The sequence below is a fragment of the Lontra canadensis genome, unplaced genomic scaffold (genome assembly GCF_010015895.1).
Source record: "Lontra canadensis isolate GAN:19392208 unplaced genomic scaffold, GSC_riverotter_1.0 scaffold47, whole genome shotgun sequence".
Taxonomy (NCBI): Eukaryota; Metazoa; Chordata; class Mammalia; order Carnivora; family Mustelidae; genus Lontra; species Lontra canadensis.
In genome coordinates, this window is record NW_022631041.1 from 6,635,142 (window position 1) to 6,660,185 (window position 25,044).

Genomic DNA, 25,044 nt, shown 5'->3' on the forward strand with positions numbered 1-25,044 from the left:
GCTACAGATATTTTGCCAGAGCATTTTCAGTGATTTATTATTGCTGAGGAAAAAAAAAAAATGCTCATGCCATCTCTTTAAGGAGAATTGATGTTATGAGTTATTACATTTTGTAATGGCCCTTTTACGTGTTTTAGAAATACAAAAAAAGTACCAAATGAGCATTCTAAATATGATTCTCCCATGTACTGGCTCATAGGGTGACCTTGACAAAAGTGGGAGAAGGATGTTGTTACAAATTTAACTTTGTACATGTGAAAATTAGTCAGTATTAGGTTCTAAAGAGAGACTAAGACATTTAATGCAATTAATCACAATAAATTTGGAAATGTTGCCAAGTATACTCACAGTAATTTATTCCCAGTGTGATGTTGTAACAGGTGGAGCAGGACACAGAAGTAACAGTTTTTATTTAGCAACTATCATGACCTTCAAGTTTGGGAAGTTACCAGTGAGTCTTTACTTTCTCAAATTTATACTGTCTTAGGTGAATGAGTTTTATAGGCTTAAAATATTTATGTGAGAATAGTACCTAGAATCATACGGTTTGGGTTTTATGTTTTTGTTTTTTTTTTTAATCTGAGTCTGTTAAGGTATTGGAATTTTTTTCTTCTTCCTATAGGATAATTTCTGCTTTTTCTAATTTTAAATTCTAAAATTTTCTCGCCATGAAGAACCTTAAATATTTTGTGATTTTTAACTCACCTGGAAAGAGTTCTAGAACTTTCACTTTGTAGAGATTTTCAGAAGGTTATAAAGCAACACCTGCTGCAATTTAAATGAAGAGCTTTTCTTCACTTTGAATACATGTGTTTCTTTACCAGAATAACAATAAGCCAGAGATAAGTGTGAAGGAGTTTATAGACTGGATGCGTCTGGAACCACAGTCCATGGTTTGGCTGCCTGTTTTACATCGAGTGGCAGCGGCCGAGACTGCAAAGCACCAGGCTAAATGTAACATCTGTAAGGAATGTCCCATTGTTGGGTTCAGGTGAGATGATCTGTTGCCAGTGGTGGCAGGAGACTGTTTTCTGTTCTGTTGTTGCAATTTCAACGTATATCCATCATCCCTTCCCCCTGATTTTCACTGGGGGTTTGTGTCCCCCATAAATGGGATGCTTAACATACTCCATCTGTCTGAAAATGACATTCCTTCTTATAGCTACTCCATGAAGCTTATTTTATTCTACTATTGTTATTTATACCACTCTGCTCCAGAAGCAGAGATTTTTCTGAATTTCTATTTACATAGATCCCAGAAATGTTCATGCATGATAATTGACTCATTATACATATATGGCCCTGATGGAATTGGGTGATGTTGCAAGGCCTCTGGGGTCAAACTTAGTAAACAGAAAGAGACATTTAATTAGTGAGAAGTAACCTGATCACTTTGTGCTACTTCTGCCCACGATTGTTGTTAAGTTGATTAACCCTGCTGTTCCCCTCACTAGAGGAAGCTTTATATCAAGGAATTTTGAAATTCATTTCTTATTGGTGGTATAATTGCTTCTTAAAAATTTGATGTGTCAAGCTAATAAACACGACTCTCCTTCTTGGCCATTTGCATTCCCTTTCACACATTACAGAAAATCTTTTTATGTGGATATTTGTCTTCTCACAATATTGTAATCGATGGGAACATGCTTTAGAGACTTGAACTCCAATTTTTTTTTTTCCACTTGGGAGGTGGATTCATTAATTTCCCTTGTGAAATCCAAGATTCTCTTGGCCTTCATTTGGAGCTAAGATACTAAGAAAATTCCACATTTTGTGGCCAAGTCTACCTTTTATTTCCATCATGATTTGGATGAATGGCATTCCTTACCACAAATGAATGATTTGGACTAAATAATAGGCATGCAAGCTAATCAATTTTCTTTTTTTCTCTCTAGGTATAGAAGCCTAAAGCATTTTAACTATGATGTCTGCCAGAGTTGCTTTTTTTCGGGTCGAACAGCAAAAGGTCACAAATTACATTACCCAATGGTGGAATATTGTATACCTGTGAGTAGTGGGCCACTTCTTGTTTGTTTGCTTGCTTGTTTTTATTTGTTTGTTTGGGAGGAAGGGAACAGAGGGAGAAGGAGAATTTTAAGCGGGCTCCATGCCCAGTGGGGAGCCTGACTCTGGGCTCTATCTCATGACCCTGAGAACATGACCTGAGCCAAAATCAAGAGTTGTTTGCTTAACCAACTGAGCCACCAAGGCACCCTTCTTGTTTGTTTTTTAAATGGCATATAGTTTTTGAATTAACAGAAGTCAAAAAATTATTTTTATTATTTTATTTATTATTTATTATTTTTATTATTTTACTACTTTTTATGGAAAAATCACTTTTAGATGGCTTAACTGAATTTTTTGGTGTGTTTTTGTTTTCTTTTAAACAAATACATCTATGTTGAATTCATTAACATTATACTTTTTTCAGAAAAATTTATGGATTACATTTTGTTTACTTCTGTGTTTTGATTTTAAACTTAACTTTCTTAGTAGCAAACTCTCTACAAAAGCTCATACTGGCCTGCTTTGAAAATGATACTATGTGTAAGAAATCATATCTCTTTTAGACACATTTAAAATATATTTTCATAATTAAATATATTTAAATTAGCAAAAAAGAAAACAGAGAAAGTAAAAAATTCATAAATCTAGCTTCTGAATCCAATTAAAATAAATCAAATCTCTGATTTTGTTCAGATTAGATTTATTCTTATATTTATGTTATTTTGATCCTGCTCTAATCACTGAACATGTGGTATAGTAAATGCTCTCCCCATTGTCACACCTTGTAATTTTCCTAGTTACAGAATATTTAATTGAGTGAATTAAATTTATCTTGCCACTCCCTCAAATTTATCTGAATACTTATATTTATTTTAAATTTTCTGGTATTATAAGACAAACCATAAGTGACTCTTAATCTCATAAAACAAACTGAGGGTTGATGGGGGGAGGGGGGTTGGGGGTGTGGCGTTATGGACATTGGGGAGGGTATGTGCTATGAAGTGTGTAAACCTGGCGATTCACAGGCCTGTACCCCTGGGGATAAAAATATATGTTTATAAAAAATAAAATTTAAAAAAAATTTTCTGGTATTATAAACAATACTCATTTTTGTGAAAATAGGTCTTTCTCCATACTGCATAAATTACATTTCCATAGACTAAAACACTGGAAGTAAATGACCTTGGTCAATGAATCTGAGTATTTTTATGGCCCAAATTCTTCAGGTCAACTTATTTCCAAAAGATGTTTATACCACTTTACATTATTACCACATTTGATTAATATCCCCATTTTATTATAGCTTCACTGCATTGGATACTCATTCTTATTGTTCCTTTGATTTAAAGCTATTTTTTCTGAAGTTATCTTCATTTGCTGTCTAGAGCTACTTTTAGCTCCTTCCAAATAGTGAACCAAAATTTATTCATAGAGCTGTACATTTTCTTTAGGTTTAGGCAATTGAGTTACTTTTTGGATTATAAATTGACAGAAAAACAGCAATTTTTATAAGACACATACATATAAATCTCACAGTCTTGGGTGTCTTAACTAAATAGGTACCCCATATATTGAAAGAGGAAATCTCTAGAAAATGCTGAGGAATTATGATAGATGAATGCCTGTAGTGCATAATAACTTTAATGAGGAAAAGATCCTCCGAGAAAATTTATGAAGCACCATTTATTACTCTGATTAACATATTTATTCACTCAACAAATATATATTGAGCACTTACCTTGTGTTAGACACTGTTCTCAGCTCTAATTCATCAGTGTACTACCAGGATAGACAAGATTACTGTCTCTCCTGCTACTTTCCATTTAGGAGGAGGGAATGTGTGACAAGGAACAAGGAAACAAATAAATGAGATCATTACAGATTATAGTAGGTGCCTTTTAGAAATAAGTGGGTAATAAGATAGAAGATTAGAGGAAGAACTGTAGATAAAGAAATCAGGGAAAAGTCGGCCAAAGAAGTTAACATTTGAGTTGAGATTGAAGGATGAGAAAGAAGCAGGTGTGTGAAGAACTAGTAGAAACATATTTCAGAGAAGGAAGAGTAGACACAGACGTCTGGAGATGGGGAAGAGGTTGGTGTGGTTGGAGCACATAAAAAAATGAAGCCTGTTCCACAAGGAGAGGGCAGTAAGTAGCACCAGCTCTGTCATTTGAAGTACCCAGAGTATCATGAAGAGGTGGGACTCCTTGTTCGAAATGTCTTATAACTTCTAAGATGACAACAGCAGTGCATTAAGCCAAACTTAGGGAGCTTGCGAGTGTGGGATCCCTGCAGCTGCGCAGGTCTCACATCCATGCAGATGGGAAAGAAAGAGGTGGGAATGGTAGGGGAACAGAAAGAAATGGGTGAATTTCTCTATCCACAAAAGGGAGACTGGTAGGAGATGAGGAAAGAGAAAGGCGGTATCAGATTGTGCAGAACGCTGCTGGCCATTATAAGAAACTGGGGAGAAGTATAGTGTTAATATTTGCATGAGTAGAAGTAGGCATTTAGGAAACTGATTCTAAAAATGTCACAAAATGGGAAAAATGTCAAACTAAATATAGTTTAAAGATTTCATACATGAATGAAAATGATGACATGTTTAAAGATGTATAAAATTACTATTTGTCTTGGTCTTAAATACAATTCCTAATGATTTTGCAAAATACCCCACAATTTGAAATCCGCATCTCTTCAACAGTAGTCATTGGCCATTTGGGAATGCTTGCAAGTCACTGATACACCTATGCATTTCACTGATGCATAAAAACTTTCATTTTAAAATGACATCTGCAGGTTACCCAAAGCTCTTCTTGTTATGTAGATTTTTGTGAACTCATTGTTGTCATGCCCGAGATCATGGATTCTCCTATATTGGAAGGGATGGCTTCCTTTTCATAGGTGTGCTTTGGGGGGGTCCATTGCCCCTTTCTGGAATTTATATAGTGATCTTAATTAACAACCTCCTCATAAACCATCTTAGGACAGGTTATTTTCTGCATTTGACCCCACAGCTTTTGAAAAAGTAACAAGAAATATATGTAAATTAAATTTTTGAACGGTATACTCTTGAATTGAACAGTAATGAATTAATACATTAATGGTTGTCCAATTTTCTTTCTTTTCATCTGCATTTTTTGGATCTTTGCCCTCCTCTTTTAAGTAAGCCTTTCTTACACTTCTTCTGTCTTTTACCCAACATTCCGTAAACTCATTTGATGTCTGCCTTGGAAAAGGAACTCGAACGTGAGTTTTTCAGTGCAATGATAATAAGCACCACTTGCATTTAAATGGATCAGACTGTTCCGTGCAGATCTTGATGTTGGCATTTCTCATAGAGCATCTCCAGTGGGGCTGGTGCTCTAGTTACATTCCTGACTTCATTTCTTTCCCCTTCAAGTTCCTTCTTCCTGAATCTCAATGTTTCTATTGTTAAAGGTTTTCTGAAGTCTTATTTTAAACCCTCAAAGCTCCAGAAATATTTCTTCAAACATATCAGCTGGCTGTGACAATGTTTGTCTTCAGATGTAAGTGGACTAATGGTGTGTGAATTCTCTATCGTAATTTATAAAGACATTTTATGAAATTGACAGTAAAACACTCATACACAGAAGTGAAGTAGAATTCTTCTTCTCTCGAAAATGACTTTTTTAAACTCATATTTTCTTCCACCATTCTATAACCCAACTTTGTACATTTAAGGAGTTTAAGGACAATGATTAGGCTCAGTAAGAGTTCATCTAAAACAACAGCATGACACAGATTACGTTATATCTCTGTCTCTACTCTCTCTCTCCATCCCTCCAAGTCCCATTCCTTCACAAAACCAGCTCAGTGTATGTGTGTGTAAAATTTACAGTGTGTATAAAATTTCCCCAACGTCCTCCAGCTTCCCCTCCCAGAATGCCTCATCCTGTGGGCTCTATCAGTAGCCTCTGTTTCACCAATTAGTACTCGACTCTGTGTAATATCTTCTGTTGTTTTCCATGTGTTTTCCCCCTCCACTCTCTTTTTCACTCCTTTTTTCTTACTATGCTTAGTTAAAGCTGGCTCATAAAAGCTAAATGAGTTCATATCTGACATTATAAATACTAATTATAGAATATTAAAGCTGGAAAGATCTAAGAAATCATCTAATTCATTCTCATTTTAAAGAGGAAACTAAATCTTAGAAAAAGGTTATTTGTTCAAAGTTGGTGGCCTGGATTTAGTGATTCTACTCCCTTAGGGAATTATACATAATTTGGCACATTAACAAACTGTATCCTGTATGCTTGCTGGAGTGTTATGTTTGTTGGGTATCCAATTATATAGGCATTTTGCTGGGGACTAGAGTTACAGTGAAAATATAATGAAGGAAAGCAAAGGCCTCTATGTAGAGAAATTTAAGACTATGTATTTTTTTTAAATGACTAAGTTTATGGATCAAGATAATAGTCAACAACAAATCAGACAACAACAAATCTTATTACCTGTACCCTGCATGTATGAATTCAGTTTATTATTTATTTTAAAAATACTGACATTTTAAATTAAAGATGTGAAGATTTTCATTTTCATTTTTCTGGAATAAAAGTTTGTGATCATTTAATTTCACAATGAAAATGACCCTAATTTTATCTTTTTGAAACAGTGTCTATATTCTCTGCTGCAAATAACCAAAATTTAATTCACATTAGACACATTTTTGGATGTTAAGCTATATAAAAAAGATAGTCCCTTTAAGAAAAAAAAGCTCCTTTTTTTAATGTTCAATTAGTCAACATATCTCATCAGTTTCAGATGTAGCATTCAGTAATTCATCATTTGTGTAAAAGATAGCCCTTTAAACTCAAGAGAAAGGATGGTGAGTTTCATATATAATTTATAAGAGTTTATGCCATTGTTGCTAGTGAGAGAGAGCTAGATAGGGTTAAATATTAGGGAGAATGGAAAATGTTTGGAATTGCTACTGGGGGCAAGCGTGAGTCGACAAGAGATGAATAAATTGATTGCTACATTGCAACAGGAGTGCAGCTGAGGTTAATTGGCAAGGATCTGCACTGACTGCATTATTACTCAGTCACTGTGGAATTAAGAGACGGTAGATAAAGTTGAAGGCCACAGGAATGAATGATACAAAGGTGTTAATGATACTGGGGCTGCTTTGGGCTGTCCCCATACTGAAAAAAATCCCTAAAGGGGTTGAAGGGCTAGTGATTAAGATCATGGGGGTAAGAAAAGGCTTGTTCATATTAAAGAAGTAAGGGCAAGGCTCAGGACTTCTTTTCCAGGTTAGAAATTTGGAACCAAATAATGTTTTGAGTGTTGATGAGGTCCGAGGTTTGGACATACCCCATTATGTAGCTAATGTGGAACATAAAAGGTTTGGTTTTTTTGTTTTTGTTTTTGTTTTAATTTTATTGTATTTTTTCAGTGTTCCAACTATGAAAGGTTTTGAAGTGAGGTGGCACTTAGAAGACCATCAGTATGTCTCTAGAAGGTGACAGGTGGTAGCTGTTTCTGGCAATGTATGGTCAAAGGGGAATGGATGGGCACATTAGTTTTAGTTGCTGAGAAGGCTGAGGCTAAGAGCAAAAAGCTGTAAACCTCCTTTATTGTTGGCCTTTGTCGGGGAGAGATTATACAGCCCATCATGGAGAAGATGGTAGGGGAGATGTGTTATCCCAGGAGCATCAGGATTCGCTGAAGGAGAAGGGTTCAAGTTGCAGATATGAACAGATGTAGTAGAGTGTGTTTATGCGTCAAAGAACCCAGAGTCCACCAAGTTGGGGGAAGGAAGGTAACTAAGCAGAGGCTGCGTGCACCTGGTCAGGGACAGTGGTCCGGGACAGAAAAGGAGAAATGGGGATGAGAATAGGTCACATGCTTGTTCACAAATACAGGCAGAAGGAACCAAAGTATGACCCAGAATAAGAAGGTGGTTTGAGAGATGTGTTAGCTCAGGGAGAAGAGATGGGATGTTTGCAAAATGTTATTGCTAGAAAAGTCAGCAATGTCAGCTATTCCCAGCATTCAAATTGGTGGAGTAGAATCATAACCAAATTCTCTGCTTATGTGCAAGGTTTGGATAGGACTAGTTTGTACTGATAGTTTCATTGAGATTTTGGTAAGAAGCGTGGAGGACCAGAAAAACATACCTATATGGAAAACAGCTTATTACTTTAACCACACTTAAAACACATTTGTATCGCATTTTTTAAGCAAGTGCATGTTACTTTTAAAGCAATAGATTCAAGCATATTCCTGCCAATATTGATGAAATATACGGGGAAATAAACCAAAGCTTCGTATTTTCAGTGTTTCTAGAAACTGTATAAAAATCAATTTTCTACTAAGAAAAAAAAACAGAAAAAAGTTTTCTTTTGAAAGTTAAACGTGAAATCATATCCTTTCTTTGCAAATTATATGTTGTTAGCAAGAAACGAACAAGGACAGAGGGAAAAACTAGAATTGGTTGCTCTGTCCACCTACCTCCACCCTGCCACCATCAATGTATCTGTAAGACTATGAAAATCAAATAGCAGAAAATGCTGGTTCATTCTTTGGAAAGCTTTCCGTCGCGCTAGTGTCGTTTGTTTTTTGGCAGTCTTGCTTCATCAGATGAGACTGGGGACGTTTGCCAGCAGGCTCAATGTGCAGCATCATCGCTCCTTCTCCGACCTCAGCATCCTGAAGTGGCTTTTCAGTTCTTGCTCCCCTTATCCTGTCTTCTCAGTAAATGGAGTGCATTTAGAGTGTGTCATTAGCTCTTAAGTTGAGGTTTGGACAACATCCATTTTCCTTTGCAAAGCCTTATTACCCTACTTACTCTTGACCCCTTGGTGATTCTGTTGATGCCTATTTTTTAGTTTCATATTTTTCCATTAGAACTTGAAAGGCTCCAAGCTTGTCTTCCTGATTTCCTCCTCTTCATGGAGTTCAGTGTAATCTGAATTTCAGCTCTCTGAGATCAGTGAAACTGAAATCAACCCTGAGAAGTTGTTTTTGCAATTTAAAAAATGTCGGAATGTCTTTTAGGATAAGTCCTGTGATAATGATGGACTCCTTAGAAGTATGCGTATACCATTTGGGATTATTGACTTCTATGTTTAAGAAATAAATCTTGCTAATGATGATGATGCTGTTCAACAGTGATTTTTGCACTTGTGCATAATCCAAAGGGTAGTGTTTAATTATTCTACTCATGTGCCAAATGGCTGTGTTGTTAGTTATATAAGCTTGGCTTTTCCTCTTTGTACTTCCTTATTTTACTGTGTCCAAAAGTTACTCATTTTTGTAGTTAATCATTAAAGCTCTAATGACAGGAATATTTGTTAAAGAATTAGATAATATTACCATCCCTAGTTATGAGCTGGCCAAGGAATTTGGGGGGGATTTTAGATTAATATGGTTTTGCTTATTTACTTGTAGTTGCTTGGTGTTTTGCTTAAACTGCTAAGTATTTAGAAGTTGGATATTTTGGCCTCTAACTTATTTGACATCATTGTTCATAGCCCTTTTTATATTTTGCTTTGTGGATCTTTCTTGTTAATGGGAGGAGTTTTTTGAGCTGAAGTAGTAAAGCAATTTATTCAAGGATCTACTTGACTATAATACTATGAGGATTAGCATTTCTAAATTCTAGATTCTTTTGTACCTTTGCCTTGTTACTCCTTGTAATTCACATTCATGAGAAGGAAAAGACTCCCAGTCATATATCCATGTTTTTGAAGTTCAATAGTAAATAGGTATCAGCATTCATAATAAGAATATATAGCTTAAAACATGAACAGGGATACGTAGAATAATACATCTAGATTTATATGTAGATATACAAACACAAGTAAAGGATAGATTAAATTGGTTCTGTGTGATTTCTCTGTTTGTCCTCAGTCAAGGAATAAAATGAAGGAAATTTTAAAATACTCCCAACTTCGGTTGGCAAAATAGAACTCAATTGGAAAATCATCTGACACCAGCTTACATGGGAGTTTTTAAGGTTTTGGTAGAGAGTTGCATTCATAGAGTTACCCCAGGGTAGCTTTTGTAATTTAGAAACATGTTTTCATATTTCATGCATTTATTTGTATAAGTTGGTGGGGTGCAAGTTGAGAACTATTCACTGTTATTATCCAAATAAGTTTTCATCATCTCTGTTCTGCTTAATAGAAGCATACTAGAGGGAAGTATAATTTTGAATATGCACATGCCCTCTTGTCTGTGTAGGTTTAGTTTTAAAATGTGTTTCACAGTGACTCACCTTCATTAGCTTTCCAAAAATGACAATTTGAAAGACAGTCCTTGTTTGGACATGTTAGTTCTTATGTGCTTGTTAAAAATCAAGCCAGAAGGATTTGGGGGAGATGGTGGCCAAGTTTTTCAATATCTTTGGTCTTTGTCATTTTCTTCCCATTTCTAAATTAGTTACATAAAAAGAGAGTAACTAGACAAAAACAAACAAAACCCCCAAAACTCTCCAGGCAACATTTACAATAAAACTAGACAATAAGATATCCCCCAAAATAAATCTGGGTGCCTACAAGCCACCACCAGCCATTAAAACCTGCGTGAAGATATCTTTTTCTGTAAAATGAAGGAAGAGGAAGCAAGGTGCCTGAGAAATGGAGAACCCCTAAACAGACAACAGGTATTCAGTGGAGAACTCAAAGGGCTGGTTTGGAAACAGAGCTATGAACCTGGGAGGAGCCCAGAGGGTTGGTCTGAAGGGGTTGTGGTGCTCTTGGCTTCTGGAGTCCGTAGACCTGACTTCTAGGGCTTCCTTCCAGGAAAAGAGCCGCAGGCTGTATAAACTGCTAGGAATGACACCGACATAGCAGCTCAAAGCAACAGAGCTGAAAAAGAGAAATGGTCTAGTCCAAAATAGGACAAGGGAAAGGACCAGAAAATCCCCAAACTCAAGTGCCCTATTCTTTAACACCCCAGAAGAAGGAGCCCTGTGAAGTTAGAGAAACCATGGGGTGGCTCAGTCGTTAAGCTTAAGCGTCTGCCTTTGGCTCAGGTCATGATCCCAGGTTCTTAGGATTAAGCCCTGCATAGGGCTCCTGGCTTAGCAGGAATCCTCTGTTTCTCCCTCTCCCACTCTGCCTGCCCCTGCTTCTGTTCTCTCTCTCACTGTGTCTCTATCAAAAAAATAAAATCTTTTTTAAAAAAAGCTAGAGAAGCTTTCCTGAACCTGCATGAAGCTTCCCTGAATTAGGAAAATAAGTTTCACGACAATGACAAAATTGAGGAGCAGAAAGTATCAAGATCAAATCTCATATAAAGCAATTATAAGCAAAAGATGTAGGAACCACATAATATAAGTATAGTAAAGTTTACCAAAAATATGTGCTCCTTGAACATGTCAAAACTGTAACCTACTATTTTAAAATAAGCTTAAGTAAATGAACCAACCCATGAAAGAAAACATATATCAGAACTGGAAAATCTTGGAGAGGGTGAGGTGACAGAACTCAGGAAAGAAATAGAAATAAAAGAAAAAACTCATTTCAAAATTAAGACTAATTTTAGTCTTAGTAAACAGAACAGGTAAGTATCTTGACAGAAATAGAAGGTGAATAGGGGACAAATTTTAAAAGTCAAAATGAAATGAAGACAGCAATTTAAAAATCTAAGAGAAAATATCAAATATTGAAGATGTGGGGGAAATTACAAGTATGAATAATAGGAATGCAGAATAGGAAACCCAGAGTAAGAACAAGGCCTAAAAATGAAAAATCAAGGAAAACCTTCCTCTCCACCAAAAAAGAAAAGGTGGAACTATTTACTGAGAGTATATCACATGCCTGAGAACATTGACTCAGAATGTCCAATACTATAATATGCTCTGATAAAATTACTGGACTTTAAAGTCAAAGAAAAAAATCTTCCAGTCTTTTAAACAGAAGGAACAACATGACTTAAAAAGGAAAGAAAATTAAATAATCAACAGCAAAGCTTTTTTGTTTGTTTGTTTCATTTCACGTTTTTAAAAAATTCTTTTTATTTGGGGGGTTATTAGAGGGTATATTTAAAATTTTTTTTCAGTGTTTCAAGATTCATTGTTTATGCACCACACCCAGTGCTCCACGCAATATGTGCTCTCCTTAATACACACCACCAGGATCACCCAATCCCCGACCCCTCTGCCCTCCAAAACCCTCAGTTTGTTTCTCAGAGTCCACAGTCTCTCATGGTTCGTCTCTCCCTCTGATTTCCCCCAACTCACTTCTCCTCTCCATCGTCCAGTGTCCTCCGTGTTATTCCTTATGCTCCAAAAGAAAATGGAAGGACATTTTTAAGAAACTGAAAGGAAGAGAACATGTGAGCCAAGGATTTTTATATTGAGAAAAACCAGCCTTCTACTATTGAGTAAGGACTCAGGAAAATTATTACTAACAAACAAGAATGTTGGTCCTGTGAGCACTTCTTGAAGATTTACTTAGAGACCAGGCTTCAGACAAACAAAATAACTGGAGAAATAACATCCTAAGGACAGATGGAAACCATTAATTATATTGTTACCTGTAGAACTTAAACTTAGTGGGGTTAACTGGAAGAGGCTCCTACTGGCCAAAGATAGGACAATTTGATCTTCAATAACGATAATAGTTGCAATAGACCAAAAACCCATCAAATATGGCAAAAATCTACAAGTTCATAATGATTCATGGAAATAATAATAATAATAAAAAAAGGTCATCTTTGGAGGATGATAGGAAACCAATATGTTGCTTCAGAAATCGGTCAATAAAAGGGAAAAATCAAACATGTAATCCTGCCTTTCCTGAATGAACTGTATTACTGAGTGGCTGAAGAGTAGACACGGGGACATGCCTTCATATAATATTTCAACTAATAAATGAAAATGGATGATAGAATTAGAAGGCCGCCATTTTGAAACCCCCATTGGGTGGCTATAGGCATTTAGCATGACATCTGTGAGGATCACAGAAGAGTGATAACCAGACATCATGTGCCTACCAAACACTACTGATAGTCTTGCCAGATCACACTTGAAGCTGATGCATTCTCTCCATCCAGCTGCTGGTTTGCAGGATATCCAAGGGACTGAGGAACGTGCTGAACCACACCAAAAATATACAGTCAGCAAAGTTCAGCTACATCACATTGCCTGTGTTTTCCAACATAAACTGTAAGGAAATGGCTATGGAGGAGAAATTTGTAGATATTAAAAGTGAATTAAAATATATCAGATTTTTTGAAATGAGCAACTACAGTATCTAGGGATAGACTTTGGGGTAAAAAAAAAGCATTTTTTACACACAAGGTAGTTGTTGCTTATAAAAATGAGGATAATGGTTATTATGGAAAGAGAGGGGTGAAATGAGGCATGTGGAAGGGGCTTCTGGAATGTCTCGCAAAGTTCAGTTTCCTGATTGGATGGTATTTGCCTTATATATTCATCAAGCATTTGTTGTATATAGTTTTATATATCTGTGTTTTGTTTTACAATAAAACGAATTAGAAAATAAATCAGTCCAGTCACAAACATTTTAAGGGTGGGAATGCCTAGGTGGCCAAAAAGCAGGTGATTTTAATATTGCTCTTTTTTTCTTTCGTGGGTAATTTTTTTTCTAATTCTACTTACACAAAACAGGTCTTAGACCTGCAATTTAAAAGTCATAAGTTGACATTTCAATATGAATTTGGTTTTAAAAAATCAGCCACAGGGTAGCTTAATGTAGTAATAGGTATTTTAGTCGATGACTATAAAGCTCTCAGCTCTTACAAAACTTAGAACTGTTGTTTTTCTAGGAGAAGGGATATAGTGCTGGTAGAGTGAAAAGACCCAGGTTTACAAGAGCAGCTTTCTCCTTACTGACTTGTAGGTCTGAAAGCTTTGGTGGCAGCTTTCGGAGGGGTCAAAAAAGTAATGCTAATCTTACCACCCTTGATGGTAAAATGAGAATGAAGGAAAGCTATTTATAAGGTACAGAGTTCTATGCCATTATATTCCCCTTGTCTCATATAATGAGCTCTTCAAAATCTTTTGTTCTCCTTCTTTCTTTCTTACAGCAATAAACGAAAACCTTAGTCTTTCAAGAAAGACATGGATAACTTAAAATGTCGGATAATTTGTGTAGTAATGAGTGTTTCTTTCAATTTCATCCTCAGATCATAATATCAGTAGTTATTTGCTTAAAAAAGAAAAAGAACAAAGTATTATACCTAGCTTGAAGATAGAGCTGCATTTGATTATATTCATTATGCTAGGTGGGTGGTCTTTGCTTTTTACCAAACTGTTGCTCTAGTGCTTTGAAAGAGAGAGATATTAGATACTGTCATTAGATAGCAAATTAGACCAAATATGTAAAAATGTCTTTTACCTTTTTTTTTTGGGTCAGAAAATAGGTGTGATTCATTTTCTTGGCTCTCTTTCAACTAAAGAATTACATTTTGCTAACTGGAATGTAACACCTAGTTTTTGTGGGATGAATTACTTTCTATTTTTTTTTTTAATGTTACATAAAGCTTATGGCATTAGTGAATTCAGTGCCTTTAGATTGTAAGTTTTGCTAGAACTTTTTATTCCCCTTGATATGAAAATTCATGAGGAAATAAAAATAATGCAATTTCTGCGTGAGAATGCACTTTTTTTTTTCAATACTAAATTTGAACGTTATCACAATTAACTTCAGCCCCTGCTATAACTTTTTGGGAGGCAGGTTGGTGCTCTTTATTTGTTTTTTGTATTTTTGTTTTATGGGAGATGGGGTTTTTTGGTTGTTGGTTGGTTGGTTGGTTTTCCTTTGTTCTTCCACGTCTTCAGTGTCTTTACCTAAAGAACGTTTGATGCAGAATTGGACGTGTACTTTCAATGATGTGCATTTTTTTTCCCCCCTGAGCAGAAGTTCATGTTGAAACCTAAATAGAGATAAGCTAGAAGAACATTATGCTAAGTGAAAGAAGCCAGTCCCAAAAGACCACATATTGTCTGATTCCACTGATAAGAAATGTCCAGAATGGGCAAATCTGTAGAAACAGAAAGATTAGTGTTGCCAGGAGCTGAGGGGTGGCGACAGGGTTAGGACAGGGTGGGAGTGATTGCAAATGGGTACAGGGTTTTTTTTTTGAGCTGATGGTTGCAGAACCCTGGGAATATGTAAACAGTACCTGTGGAGGCAGGCTGGTTAAGTATCCTGCTACCTTACCCTCCTGGCCTTTCCCCGACCCACCCCACCCAGGACCACCTGATGGAAAGCCTGGATATGGCTTGAAAACCACTGAGCTCAATGGTAGAATGTTTTTATTGCCAGAGGAAGGTGGGCCAAGTAATGGAGGCCAGTACTTCCGTATCTCATTGTATATTAACAAGGTTTAAGAGCAGACAGAAAAACAAATTGAGTCATAAATGCTTTTCTTTGTATTGGGGTCTTCTTTTTGTATTCCTATCATGGAAAGCTTCTTCCCTTCTTTTCCTCTTTATCAAATCATGCAGGGAGAACGCATCTATCGACGTAATGATCTGCAGTTGTGGTACCCATCGCTAGAGGTCCAAATGTCCTTTATAAGGTGAAAGGTCCTTTTGGCTTTAGCCTCAGTCCCAGACATTCCTTCTTAAAAATTTCCTTCTTTATTCCCAAGTGTTATTCTACTTCTTTCTCCTGTTCCATCTGGTTAGGTCTTAGTACCCCCCAAACCATTGTCTATCTTAGCAACACTTTTCCTCTGCAGAGTGCCTTAGATTATTTTTCTTTTCATGAATAGCTTATTTTCTGTCCTTCTTCTTTACCTTTGGAAGGATCTGTACCTAAACAGCTACAGACATTATATAGTTTGTTCTGTGTTATTCTGGAAAAGACTGGATACTGTGGGTCTGATGGCAAGGCCTAGTGACAACGTGGCTGGTGGTCCTTGCTATACTTTTTTTTTTTTTTTAAGTAAAATGAAAATTGTTGAACTTACATTATAAATAACTTGGGCTTATTCCTCTCTGCTCTGCAAGCCTAGAGAATGAAAAGTTCTCTTAATTTTCTACTAGAAGCAGACACATTTAGGTAGAAAGAGAGCAGATGGAAAGCTACAAAACCACATAAGGGCTGACTCAGAATTTAGTTGTTTTAAAAAATAGTTATATTTTTTAAGCTTCTGTTTGCAAAACAAGTTTGTATGAGTCCTGGGCATGCTTGTCATAGAGACGGACTGGGGGGAGGGGTGCAAGGAGAAGGGGGGCCAGGCAGCAAGTAAGCAGTGTATTTAGTACTGGGTTTGTTATTACAGAAGAGTTCTCTGGTTTGGTTTTGTTAAGTGATAGGAGTGAGGTCTGTCCAGGCTTAGGGTGAATAGCCAACTAGGAGTCAGAAAAACAAGACTTTAATTTAGCTCCCTGCAGGTAACATAAATATCTTAAATGCCTCTTCACAAGGACAGAAGTTGGTGTCTGTATTACATACTGTAAATAAAAACTAGAGTTGGTGATGGAGAGTAAGACGCTGAGGCTTTGGGAACAATGCATGGGATGGGAAGAGGGGCTGGGGTGGGGATGGATTTCAGCTCGCTTCAGCCCAAATGATTATTAGCTAATCATCTTGAAATGGTTAAGGAAAGAGTAACATTTTATATTGCGTCATGAATTTAGTCCATGTCCAATAATATGTTTGTATGGTTGGGAAAGACAGACTGACAGTATTCCTGATAATATTGTGGCCGTATTCCTTCTCTCTTATTTATTGCTTTCTCCTTTTCCAGACTTCAACATATGCTGGCTTGTGGGAAGTCAGTAGGAGCTAAATAGCTCAGCCTCATTTATTCACCGTGGTTAAAACCGTATTATATCCAAAATCCTTCATCATCACTAAACACACTTAAGAGCAAGTCACAACTCTTTTATTAGTAGGAATCAACCAATAACATTGCCAAAACTGATTTTACTTTTTGGCCCAATTTTTTAAATATTGGAGAAACGAGCTAGTTATAAAAAAAATATGAACCGATTGCTGGATATATTTAATGATGAGTCCTGGTTGTCTCGTGATTTTGTGACATGCGTTGTTGTTCTAGAAATACATAAAGCTACTGAAACTGTTATCATTTATATCTGTTTGAATTTTGTTATAGCTAGTATCTCCTTCCATTTTAATGAAGGAAGTATAATTTTTTCAACTTTCTAGACAACATCTGGGGAAGACGTACGAGACTTCACAAAGGTGCTGAAGAACAAGTTCAGATCAAAGAAATACTTTGCCAAACATCCTCGGCTTGGCTACCTGCCTGTCCAGACAGTTCTCGAAGGTGACAACTTAGAGACGTAAGTTTAATTTTAATATTAAAACTTTTATGTACTCTTTTCTCTGATGTCTCATGTTAGTGATACAAGAGAAATTATCTGATACCAAAAAGAATTTGTGTTTTGGTAAAATGTTTCATTTTTTAAAATTTTTACTCTACTTTTTAATTTAAATTCAATTAGCCAAGGTCTAGGACATCACTAGGTTTTGATATAATTTTCAATGATTTATCAGGTCAGTATAACAGCAGGTGCTCATTAGCTTACGTTCAAAGTGTTTCATTTTAAAAAGAGGTAAATTAATACCCACTACCAGGCTCATAGTCCACAGTCTCTCATGCTTTGTCTCCCCCACTGATTCACCCCACTTCACTTTTCCTTTCCTTCTCCTAATGTCCCCATGTTATTCCTTATGCTCCACAAGTAAGTGAAACCATGTAATAATTGATTTTTTTTTTTGCACTGGGTATGGTGCATAAACAATGAATCTTGGAACACTGAAAAAATTAAAAAAAAAATTAAAAAACAGAGAGGTATATTGACCTTGGAATCAATAGGAATTGATTGGAATTGATGTGAAGACTGGAACGAGTCTTCACATGAATTTTTGCTGTTTGCTTTTGACAATGCCACTGCTAAAATTTTAGATTTAATTTTGCATGTGTTCCTCCACTTTAAAAATATGTATTATTATGTGTTCAACCTTTGCCTTGGTCATTTCTTTTCCTCTTAAAAATACTTGAAGCGAATTGTGTTATGTACTGTTTCATGATTTTATTCATTTTCCATTTTTCCTCCTATGGGGATATTTTGCTATTTCACATAGTATGTTTTACACTTATTTTACATATTTTTTGGTAAATTTATTAATAATATTGGATCTCTTGCTTCATATATATCTTCCCTAAAATCTCATCAAATTGTTGTATTTCTAATTTCTTTTCTCTTGAGCATGAAGGCAGCAAAATGAGATAGCTATGTAGGTATATAAATAGACAAAATTTCTTAAAAGTATGTACTTTGAGTTTATAAGCATAAATGAAACAAAGTCTCAATGTAGCAAAATTACTATGGCATTGTAAAGAAAAGAAAAATAACAATTTATAACCAGAAGTGAAAAGAAAAACAATTTTTAAAGCAAGCCAGAAGAAATGCAAGAAGTAATTTTAAATTATGAAACAATGATATATCAGGATAAAAATAGATCTGGTTTTAAATCTTTGAATCACTTTAAAAAAAATCTCAGCATAAATACACCTGCTGAGGTAATTTTCTTGTGCTTGAATCTTGGGAAAAATTAATGTTTATTGCTAATCATTAGCAAAGCACCTAGTCATAAAAATAGTGATGTTCTAGTTACAGAAAGCTGCCCTCTCATATGACTCTAGAAAAGAAGCTCAGAGGTGTGAAGTGTGAAGTTTTCTACATTCTCCTGTAAAGAAAATTGTAGTGAGAAGTGCAAAAAGTGTGTTGAGTGCAATTTTTGTGAAATCATTCTTTCTTTCACCTTCAAAACTCTTAATTCATTTTATGGTGTGTATGAGAGATACACAGAGAGCAGTCATACTCCAGTATTATGACAGTCCATGACTCAAAGATGTCAAAGTGGAGGGATACACTACTTAGCCTGGGTGGGTTTGTTTTTTCCATATAAAGCTTTGTAGACCATTGGCTTTGCTGAGTTTGCGTACAAATACAGGTTGTTGTTTTTTGTTGATTTGTGGAGCTTCTAAGAAGTGGAAGAGAGACCATAACCAAAGCACATAGATATTTGATCCCTCTATACATAATGTCATGGGTGTGCGACTATATTATGTTGATAGATCCCAAAATACCACACATTTAAAGCATCCAGAAAAATCCTAACTTTTTGATAACTTTGCTTGATATCAAACTGCGTACAATTAAAATATTATGCCTCCCTGTTATTTTTTCCACAGTACATTTTAGAACAAATTTTATTGGAGCAATTTCAGTTTAAAGAGACCTATTCATATACTTAAAATCCATAAGGAAAAGTAGATTGTTGGTTCTCTCTTTGTTTTGTGGGTATATTTTTGTCTCTTTCTGCAAAAGGTTATATGATTTTACATTCTTATTTGTTTTACCATCTAATATATAGTTTAACTGTGCTGAACATCCCATGATAAAAGCACAGTTTTACTTCCCTTGGTATCAGATCTAATTAACCTTTGGAGTAGCTGCCCAAAGCATAGAATTATCACATAAGTGCTTTTATTTCAGGACAATTTGATAGGCTTGAACTAGTGATGCACCTTTCAGTCTTAGGATAAACCATTGCCATTTGTGTCCCATTTCAAATATCTACATCCTTCATATGAGTCATGCATCTAGATCTATCTTTTATACTCCTTTTAAGTATTTTTGATAATTTGCCTTTTCATGTCAAAATAACTATTGACATCAATCATTCTATTCTGAGTGACTTAAAGTCACTTAGACAAAAAAGAGCAGAAAAGCATACTAAATAAAAATTTTGTGCTGTGATTTTTGGCTGTAATTCTAAAAATGCTTCATTTCACCTATCATCAATTTACCAGCATTTTCAGGGAAAGGAAAATAAGAGAAAGAAAGGAAGGAGTATAAGATTAAATCGGATGACACAAGATGCTTTTTGAAAAAGATTTATGAGATACTGGATAGAGTGGGCATGTTTTCTTCTTTTTTTAATTCTAGAACACATTCTTGAAGTTGGTATAGTTCATTTTTCTGCTGAGCCCTTTCTAGTATAGGGCCACTTAATCTTCTGGTGTAACAATTTATGTGAGCGGGTAGTAAAGTTTTATTTTGTTTATTCTCCTGTTTATGGGAGAACATTGGAGAAAAACCAGTCAAATGGTAAATGTATTGAAGTTATTTATGAAGCTGATTAGAATTTTCTTTTGCGTCTTTCTCTTTCATCCCTGCAAAATGTAATGTCTTACCCCATCCAGTAATTATACATGCATACATAGAGGGGATTTAGGAGAAAAAGGAGTTATTTCTAAAAGGAGGCAAGCAAACCCATACTTAGATTTTATTCAATTAATTTGGTAACTGTGTGCAAGAGTTTTCAAAAAAATAAATCGAAATAAAGGAGTATAACTTGATTGAAGAATTGCCATTGAAAATAAACCAAAGAAACAAGCTAAGATAGTGGCAAAAGTCATTTGAGAATTGTGAGAGATTACTATTGGATACAAGGTAGGTTGGTTTTCTTAGAAGTTAAAGAAGTAGAACAGACACTTCTGCCTGGTATTGGTTAAAGTGGAACAGATGAGTTTCATGGTCCTTTTCCAGTTCTTACTGGAGCAAGAACCAGCTCATGGACTGGGAGGAAGTGAGGAAGTAAGTCTCAGCTGAACTGAGACCTGGAAGAGTCATAGGGCCAGAAGTGCATGGTTTGGTGTGGGAGGAGGGGAGGGGGAGTTTCTAGGCAAGGGAAGTGTTTTCAAAAGCCCAGAGACAAGATCATTTGGGGAACTGGAGTAGGACGCTGGGAATAGTGGCATGAAATGAGAGTGGACAGAGAAGCAGGACCCACATAATGAAGGGCCTTGTAAGTGGTGCCAAGGTGTTTGGATTTTATCCTGAAAACAGTCAGGAGCCATTGAAGGTCTCTATGTGAGAGCACACCGGGACCACACCTACCCTGTGGCAAACAGATTGAAGAAGGCAAAACACTGGAAGCCTAAGGCAGTGAAAGAATCATTAAATTTTCAAGGAAAGTCTGGATTATATTTCATATAATATAAGTTTATTTAGTAGAGTAATTCATTGCATATTAGTGTGTAATTAACCCAAACACCCCATTCAGCCCCTGCTCTGGAAAGCAGGGATAGGCTACATTATTAACTGTGTCTTATTTTGAACCCCCTTTAACTATAGACTCTAACTATACAGTAGGGATATTGCCTTGTTTTTATCTCCCAGAATTAAATGAGAAAATTTATCACTTAACCTTTTTTTTTTTTTTCTATAACTCAAAATCCTTTGAGGTCAGTGAGGCCTAAAGTTTGATTTTTTTTCATCTTTATTTCTTTTCTTAGAATTCTCTGTTCTCAATATGTAAAACACTTTCGAGAACTTCTTCGGTTCAGCTTTCTACCTCGGCCGCTCTTAGTACAATGAATCACTTTTGTGCTAACTGAATTAACTTCACAAGAACGAGTCATGCAGTTTCACAAAGCTTTTCCAAGTTCAATTAAGATAAAAAATACATATTTTTCTTGTGTGTTTAAAGTTTGCCGCAGATGTGGTAGTACACTTAAATTTTAGAAATGCTTTCTCTGAGTAACTATTATTTTTTGGAAAGCTTATAGCACATCATTCACTTGGCATTCAACAACCATATCTCAGAGATAAGGAAAAGTAATGATGAAAAAATTATTGAATGGTACTGTGTTGTTTCATTGTTATAACTAGCTTATATGTGCATAATTAAGTCTATTTACAAATAGACTGGCTCAATGCCTATTTTTGAAAGTAGGTCCTTATAGTCGTAGTTTTTCAGCCCAATAAGAGGCCCTCCATCTCCTTTTAATCTTTGCTGTTCAGATATTAACTTGCGCTGCCCAGTAGGAGCTAATGAGATCATTAACTTTTTCATAAGTTTCTATGTATACTAGAAATAGCAGAATCAATTCAATCCAGAATAATTTAAACTTTCCTTCTTCTTTGTTTCCATCAACTTGAGCTTATGCAGGAGACTTTAATTATTTAATTAAATAAAGAACTAATTTTCTTTAGACTTTTAAATTCCCACATTCATCACACCTCCCCTTACTCTCTTCAAAACAACAACAACAAAACAAAAACCAAAAAACCTAGGGTTTTTCATTCTGTTCAGTCGTTTTTGAAAGGTATTTCACAGAGATAGAGGGATTTCTAGGCAGTTTTTGAGGTTGGAGTGTCCCCAGGGCTGGGAGTGGTACTGAAGGATCCAGGTCCAGATAGAGACAGAACACATTTCCCGATCATTTTCACGGATTGAACTTCCAGAAACAATTTTGTTTGAAGAAAGGGTATCATCATCTCATTGCTTTCACCTTTATGGATAATGTAAAATTTGGGGTGGGTGTAGGGGAGAGGATCTAGGTGTAACATCTTCTTTCAGTGCCTCTGGGAGGTTGAAGTACTTTGTGCCCAGTTGGATTTGAATGTTTACATTTAAAACTGAACAAAGAATCAGAAAAATCTCATTTTATTGCAACTCTGCCATCAATATATAATGTAGTCTTTGGAGTTTCTGACCAAGTTTCTTCTCCAGGAAAAAGCATCGTCTCTCAGTATGTCATGGAGCATTATCTTTTCAGTTATTCCATGTTTTTGAGCTATCGCAGAGCATTTTGTTTCTTTTTTTTTTTTCTTTTCCAATGAGGCTATTTAAAGATGCGCTTCCTGTCCTATAACACATACGCTGTTATATCTGTGAAAAGCCCCCGAGGAACTTGAAGGTGCAGTGTTTTGTCTAAGATAAACAGGGACTTCTGCTACTTTTGATTTCCCCAGGGTCCACCTCAGGGCAACCAAACGTGAGAGTGGAAGACAGTTGAGAATGTCTTCTCCTCCAGCTTCCCACTGCTTTTGTCTGCAATGTCTCTCAAGTGCTAGTTCTGTGACTTCTGTTTCCCTCTCCCCCTCTACAGTCCTGTCACACTGATCAGCATGTGGCCGGAGCACTATGAGTGAGTATTCACAGCTCTGTCCCCGGAGCCACTACTGGTACTCTGATCGGTGTCATTAGCATGGGGTTGATTACAAAACTCTTGCACTGAAAGAATGGTCTGCCTCCTGGGTAACAATCCTCATGGTTTGTTTGCATGGCAAATTCACTGTTTAACTAAGCTAACAGTTCTAATAGTAACGTCTATCAGTATTTAGGCATAAAACCATTTCTTTGCTTTTTCTTTGATAGCCCCTCACAGTCTCCTCAGCTGTTTCATGATGACACCCATTCCAGAATTGAACAGTATGCCACACGGTAAGAAGCCTTGATAGGAGCCCTCCCTTGTGCTGCCCCCCAGAATGTATCTATTTCTGTATGAATCCTCTGTCATTGGTGTGCCTTGATTTAAGAGATGTTTTGCAAGAGTCGTGGCTCCATTATATTTGGAATCTGGGTTCTCATCTTTCCATGTTGTGATTCATGCTTTACCAAACACCTGCTGTACAGTCAGGGAAGAGTGAATCTCTGTGGCGTGTGATTATGGAGCTCATGAGAATCCAAATGCTAGACAAGAAGGATTTTGATACTGTAACTTATTTCAGTGAATGAGCATAGGAACTGAAAGTATTCTTAGGAGATTGTGCACATATGAATTACAATATATAATTAAATGTATGTTAATGCATTATAATAGAGGTTTATTTTAGAGTCCCTGAATAATATAGAGTATAGGGTAGTCTTGCTGGCATGCACAAACTTTCAGAAAAGAAGTGCATAGGAAGTGTCTCTTGGGCTAGCAACTAGCTCTTCCTAAAATGGTTAGTTCAAGCATCGTATAAATAGTAATACTTGAACTGTGTCTTGGCCAGATAGAATTTCTGGGAAAAAAGTAGGCTTATACTAATGGAAAAGTATACTTAAAAGCACTGAGCTGGGAACGAACATGGCTTGTTTAAAGGAGTAAGGCGTGAGGAATGAAGGAATAGAAGCTGAGATCTGGTTTGAAGCCCCACTTGCTAAGGAGTTGGGTTATATCTTAGGTAAAGGGGGTCTTGGTGAGTCCTTAGACATGAGAGGAGCATAATCAGATTTGTGAGAATGGAGACCCATTGTAGGGCCTGGGAGATAAGTTAGGAGCCTTGGTGAATTAAGGGTCTATATAGCATGGTAAAAGATGAAGGCCTACAAAGCCTGAAGGCAGTGGTGATTGAGAGGTAGCTCAACATTCGATGTTGTTTTAAATTCCAATCTTATTAGGAGATCTGGGCCTTTTCTTACTTTGTCAGGATTATGACGGTTTGAGAATGACAGAGAAAGTACCTCAGTTGACCATGCCATCTGGGGCCATGTGATGGAACCTCTTTATTTTCATTTTTCAGGCTGGCCCAGATGGAAAGGACTAATGGATCTTTCCTCACTGATAGCAGCTCTACCACAGGAAGTGTGTAAGTAGATCATGAAATTAGCACTGCTGGGGAAGGCCAGGTCTTGTCATGGCTGTTGGAAATAATCTTCATTGATTATGGCTCTGAATTTTATCCCAATCAAAATTGATAAGTGTGGTTACAGAAATGTCTAGATAGATTTTACGCTTTCAAGCCATGATAATATAAATTGGATATGTTTATTTAGTTTCATATAAGTTAATGAAAAAGTCCTGTATTGTCAACTAATTTCCCTCAGAAAGATCAGACTGTTCTATTTATAAATATGTGTATAGATATTCATTCCATTTGTCAGATATTTCTTTTTGATTCGACAAATGTATTTCCACAGAACACATGCCCTTCTATAAAATCCTCTTCCGTCTGTTGGCTCACTTTATCTCCATAATCCCTGCCATTTAACAACTATGACCCACACAAGCTTGGACCTATAACTCCCCACTCTTTGCTGAAAAGTGTTATTTCCTCTGCCAATATTTTATTGTATTAGCAATCAGGAAAAGTCTCATTGACTTTACAAAGATAATTAAAAACTTTCTAGGCAAATATTTTATCTCTGATGGTCTTACTTATTATGTGTCTTACTTATTATGTGTCATCTTGCTTTGGAACTTCTTCCCCTGCCCCCCTTTAGAATTTTTGATTTTGCATGATGTCTAAAAGGTTTCAGTAATGTCAAGTTTACTTGT

General features: G+C 36.1%; 1 protein-coding gene across 8 annotated transcripts in view; it reads left to right on the forward strand.

The window, feature by feature from the left end:
- The window catches only part of UTRN (utrophin), a 489,639-nt gene that overhangs the window by 441,342 nt on the left and 23,253 nt on the right, over positions 1-25,044 (forward strand). For 7 of the 8 annotated variants that reach the window (XM_032873101.1, XM_032873103.1, XM_032873104.1 and 4 more), the window contains 6 exons: positions 825-991; positions 1,896-2,007; positions 17,127-17,263; positions 22,891-22,929; positions 23,160-23,225; positions 24,290-24,355. In XM_032873101.1, coding sequence (XP_032728992.1) covers positions 825-991; positions 1,896-2,007; positions 17,127-17,263; positions 22,891-22,929; positions 23,160-23,225; positions 24,290-24,355 — 587 coding nt within the window. The remainder of the gene's footprint in view (positions 1-824; positions 992-1,895; positions 2,008-17,126; positions 17,264-22,890; positions 22,930-23,159; positions 23,226-24,289; positions 24,356-25,044) is intronic. The other variant, XM_032873100.1, reaches the window with a different exon arrangement.